Source organism: Bison bison, unplaced genomic scaffold, assembly GCF_000754665.1.
Source record: "Bison bison bison isolate TAMUID 2011002044 unplaced genomic scaffold, Bison_UMD1.0 scf7180017864316, whole genome shotgun sequence".
In the NCBI taxonomy this organism is placed as follows: domain Eukaryota; kingdom Metazoa; phylum Chordata; class Mammalia; order Artiodactyla; family Bovidae; genus Bison; species Bison bison.
In genome coordinates, this window is record NW_011494888.1 from 1962441 (window position 1) to 1966679 (window position 4239).

A 4239-nucleotide genomic window follows, 5' to 3' on the forward strand; every position below is an offset into this window, starting at 1 on the left:
TCCACTCTCCTCTTCACACTCCACCTGCAAGCCACAGGATTCTTTCAGTTTCTCAGATGTGTACCTATCCTCACCTCTTCCCCAACTCTTCACTTCCTCAAAGAAGCCTTCCCTGAGTACCCCAAGTCTGCCGAGTGCCCAAGCCCTCCTACAATGAGCACTAGAACACTGGCATCTACACAGCAGTGCTTATGACTGATTTTACACGCATATTTATCTGAGTAGTGTCTAGCTCAGTGCTCTAGCACCTTCATGAGGGTAAAACCATCCTATATAATCTTTACTTTCTCTCCATACATTACACAGGCCTGGCTTATATCAAAGATTTAAAATTTTTTCAAAGAATGCATAAATACACTTTAGGAGCCAAACTAGTTATTTTTTTTCAACCTAGAACAGAGGTTGGCAAACTATGGCTTGAGAACAAAACCAATCCTTGTCTGATTCTGTAAGTAGAGCTTTAGTGTATCTCAGCTTATGCGCTGTCTGTGGCTGCGTTCTCACCACAAAGGCGGAGATGAGTGGTGGCAACACGGACACCGGGGCCCACAGAACACGCCCTATCTGGCGTTTATGGAACACTTGCCAACTCCTGCTCTGGAACCCTGAAAGTAAAAGTGAAAGTCGCTCAGTCGTGTCCAACTCTTTGTGACCCCATGGACTATACAGTCCTTGGAATTCTCCAGGCAAGAATACTGGAGTGGGTAGCCTTTCCCTTCTCCAGGGGATCTTCCCAACCCATGGATCAAACCCAGGTCTCCTGCATTGCAGGCAGATTCTTTACCAGCTGAGTAACAAGGGAAGCCAAAGAATACTGGAGTGGGCAGCCTATCCTTTCTCCAGCAGATCTTCCTGACTCAGGAATCAAATCGGAGTCTCCTGCATTGCAGCGGATTCTTTATCAACTGAGCTATCAGAGACACCCACTCTAGAACCCTAGTGAGCTCAAAAAAAAAAAAAAAAGTTGGAGGGGGTGTTCTAAGACTTGAAACTATATTTTCCAAGCTAACCTGTGTTTCTTTCGTTAGGTGTTTGAAATGATCATTAATCCTGGAGATAATATCCTTGTAAATGAACCTGTTTATTCAGGAACGATTCATGCTGTGAGTACATAATCTTACAAAAGGCAAGTCTCTTTCTTATAATAAAGAAAAAGAAATCACCACACCTTTAAAATTAGTTGCCCACTGAAAAATAAAATAGCATCTTTCTTTTGTAAAGAAGAGAAGTTTTAGTATAAGGAAAATATGCTAAACATACCCTCTGATTTATACATTTCTTTTGACAAAATCTAAATGTAGATGTGCTAAAATTCAGTCAGGAAAATCATGTCCCATTTTCTTAGTATTTCATTTGAAATGCCTCTTAATTTACAAAGACATTTTTCATTACTGTCTATATTACCACATGTCTAAGACAAATCATATGTCAGTGTAATATAACTAAACCTATCAGTATGATCAGGACTTTCATATCTAGTGTTTATTATAAGACTCTAGACCCAGAATAAGGAGGCAGATCACCTGCTCTGCTGGGCCCTGCTCAGAACTCAGCACTGTCTGGGGCACAGTACTCTGGGGTTGATGTGAACACAGTCAGAGAAGCAACCACAGTCACAAAGAATTAGAAATGAGACCATATGTTGAATGCTTTTAGGAACCATGCTCTTTCCTGCAGAAAGAGGAGACATGAGGATTGTCCTCAACTACATAAAAGTTAGCCATGTCACAGAGGAGTTAGATTTGTCTGTGTGTGTCCTTAGGTTGACAGAACTGGAACCAAAGTGTGGAAACTACAGGGAAGCAATTTCAACTCAATGTAACAACTTTCTAACCCTCAGTCTTACCCACTCTCTGAGGAATAAGGCAGGCCCATCACTGCAGGTGCTCAGAGAAAGCAGCCAGACACAAAGGAACAAATATTGTATGATTCCGCTTATACAAAATATATAAAACAAGCAAATTTATAGAGACCAGAAGTTGATTGGAGGTGACCAAGGACTGTGGAGGGGGAAATGGGGATTTCTTGCTTAGTGGGCACAGGGTTTCTGTTTGGAGTAATGAAAAGATTCTGGAATTAATAACGATGAGAGTTGCACAAACTGTGAACATAATTATTCCCACTGAATCACATGCTTTAAAATGGCACATTTTTTAGTAATATATATTTTACCAAAACTTTTAAGTGAAAGTGTTAGTTGCTCAGTCATGTCCGCCTCTTTGTGACCCTATAGACTGTAGCTCCCCAGGCTCCTCTGTTTATGGGATTCTCCAGGCAAGAATACTGGAGTCGGTTGCCATTCCCTCCTCCAGGGGACCTTCTTGACCCAGGGATTAAACCTGTGTCTCCGGCATTGTAGGCAGATTCTTTACTGGCAAAGACAAAAGGTGTGCTGTGCTTCATGTCCGACTCTTTGAGACACCATGGACTGTAGCCCACCAGGCTCCTCTGTCAATGGAGACTCTCCAGGCAAGAATACTGGAGTGGGTTGCCATGCACTCTTCCAGGGGATCTTCCTAACCCAGGGATCAAACCTGGGTCTTCTGCATTGCAGGTGGATTTTTTACTATCTGAGTTAGCAGGGAAGCCCTTTTAAAACCAAAGTAAAATAATTGCCTTTTCTTTGTGATTGGAGACTAATTATTAACTACCTTCCTAAACTCATAAGGTCACTTTCACTTTTCACTTTCATGCATTAGAGGAGGAAATGGCAACCCACTCCAGTGTTCTTGCCTGAAGAATCCCAGGGACGGTGGGGCCTGGTGGGCTGCCGTCTATGGGGTCGCACAGAGTCGGACACGACTGAAGCGACTTAGCAGCAGCAGCAGCATATATGTAAAATCGCGTCTATGTAAATAGCTGGATGCACATACATTGTCACATGCCAAAACACAAATCGTACGAGCCTCTGAGGGAAGAGGCTGAAGTTCCATGCACATTTATCTCATCGCCCAACATCAACTTCTTGTATTCATGTAGACGTGCTTGGAAAGTCTAAGATCTTTTAAATTTGCTGCAAATATGGTCTAGACTATTCTCAGTGCATAAGTATACATTTGACCTCTACTAACTATGTTTGCTTATCCCTTGAAAACTATTTTTCTGAGAAGCTAATCTTAATTATTATTATTTTTAATTTTATTGAAATATACTTTATTAACAATTTCATTTTAGTTTTAAGTATACAGGAAACTGATTCAGATATATATATATATGTGCATACATATATATATATATTACAATATATATCTGTTCTTTTCAGATTCTTTTCCATTATAGGTTATTATAAGACATTGAATATAGTTACTTATGCTATATAGTAGGAAACTGCTGTTGATTTTATATATTGTAGTATGTATATGTCAAACCCAAATTCCTACTATATCCCTCCCCACATTTCCCCTTTAATAATCACAAGTTGTTATAATATGTCTGTAAGTCTATTTGTTGTGTAAAATAGCTCAAAATAGTTTATTTGTATGATTTTTTAGATTACATATATGTGATATCATATAATATTTGTCTTTCTTTGATTTACTTCACTTAGTATGATAATCTCTAGACCCCGTGTGACGACAAATGGCATCATTTCATTCTTTTTTATGGCTGAGTAATACAGAAGTGGTCAAACAGGAGACGGCAAGACTGAATGTCGACATTCTAGGAATCAGCAAACTAAAATGGATTGGAATGGGTGAATTTAACTCAGATGACCATTATATCTACTACTGTGGGCAGGAATCCCTTAGAAGAAATGAAGTAGTCATCATGGTCAACAAAAGAGTCCAAAATGCACTACTTGGGTGCAATCTCAAAAACGACAGAATGATCTCTCTTCTTTTCCAAGGCAAACCATTCAATATCATGGTAATCCAAGCCTATGACCAAACCAGTAACGCTGAAGAAGCTGAAGTTGAACAGTTCTATGAAGACCTACAAGACCTTTTAGAACTAACACCCAAAAAAGATGTCCTTTTCATTATACGGGACTGGAATGCAAAAGTAGGAAGTCAAGAAACACCTGGAGTAACAGGCAAATTTGGCCTTGGAATACAGAATGAAGCAGGGCAAAGACTAATAGAGTTTTGCCAAGAGAACGCACTGATCATAACAAACACTCTTCCAACAACACAAGAGAAGACTCTACACATGGACATTACCAGATGGTCAACACCAAAATCAGATTGATTATATTCTTTGCAGCCAAAGGTGGAGAAGCTCTATACAGTCAGCAAAAAC

At 39.8% G+C, this 4239-nt stretch overlaps 1 protein-coding gene across 1 annotated transcript in view; it reads left to right on the forward strand.

Annotated features, from left to right (window-relative positions):
* LOC104997843 (kynurenine/alpha-aminoadipate aminotransferase, mitochondrial-like) overlaps positions 1–4239 on the forward strand; it is a 37257-nt gene that overhangs the window by 4411 nt on the left and 28607 nt on the right. Inside the window, exon 4 of the mRNA XM_010852774.1 lies at positions 1029–1103. Within this exon, the coding sequence (XP_010851076.1) occupies positions 1029–1103 (75 nt within the window). The remainder of the gene's footprint in view (positions 1–1028; positions 1104–4239) is intronic.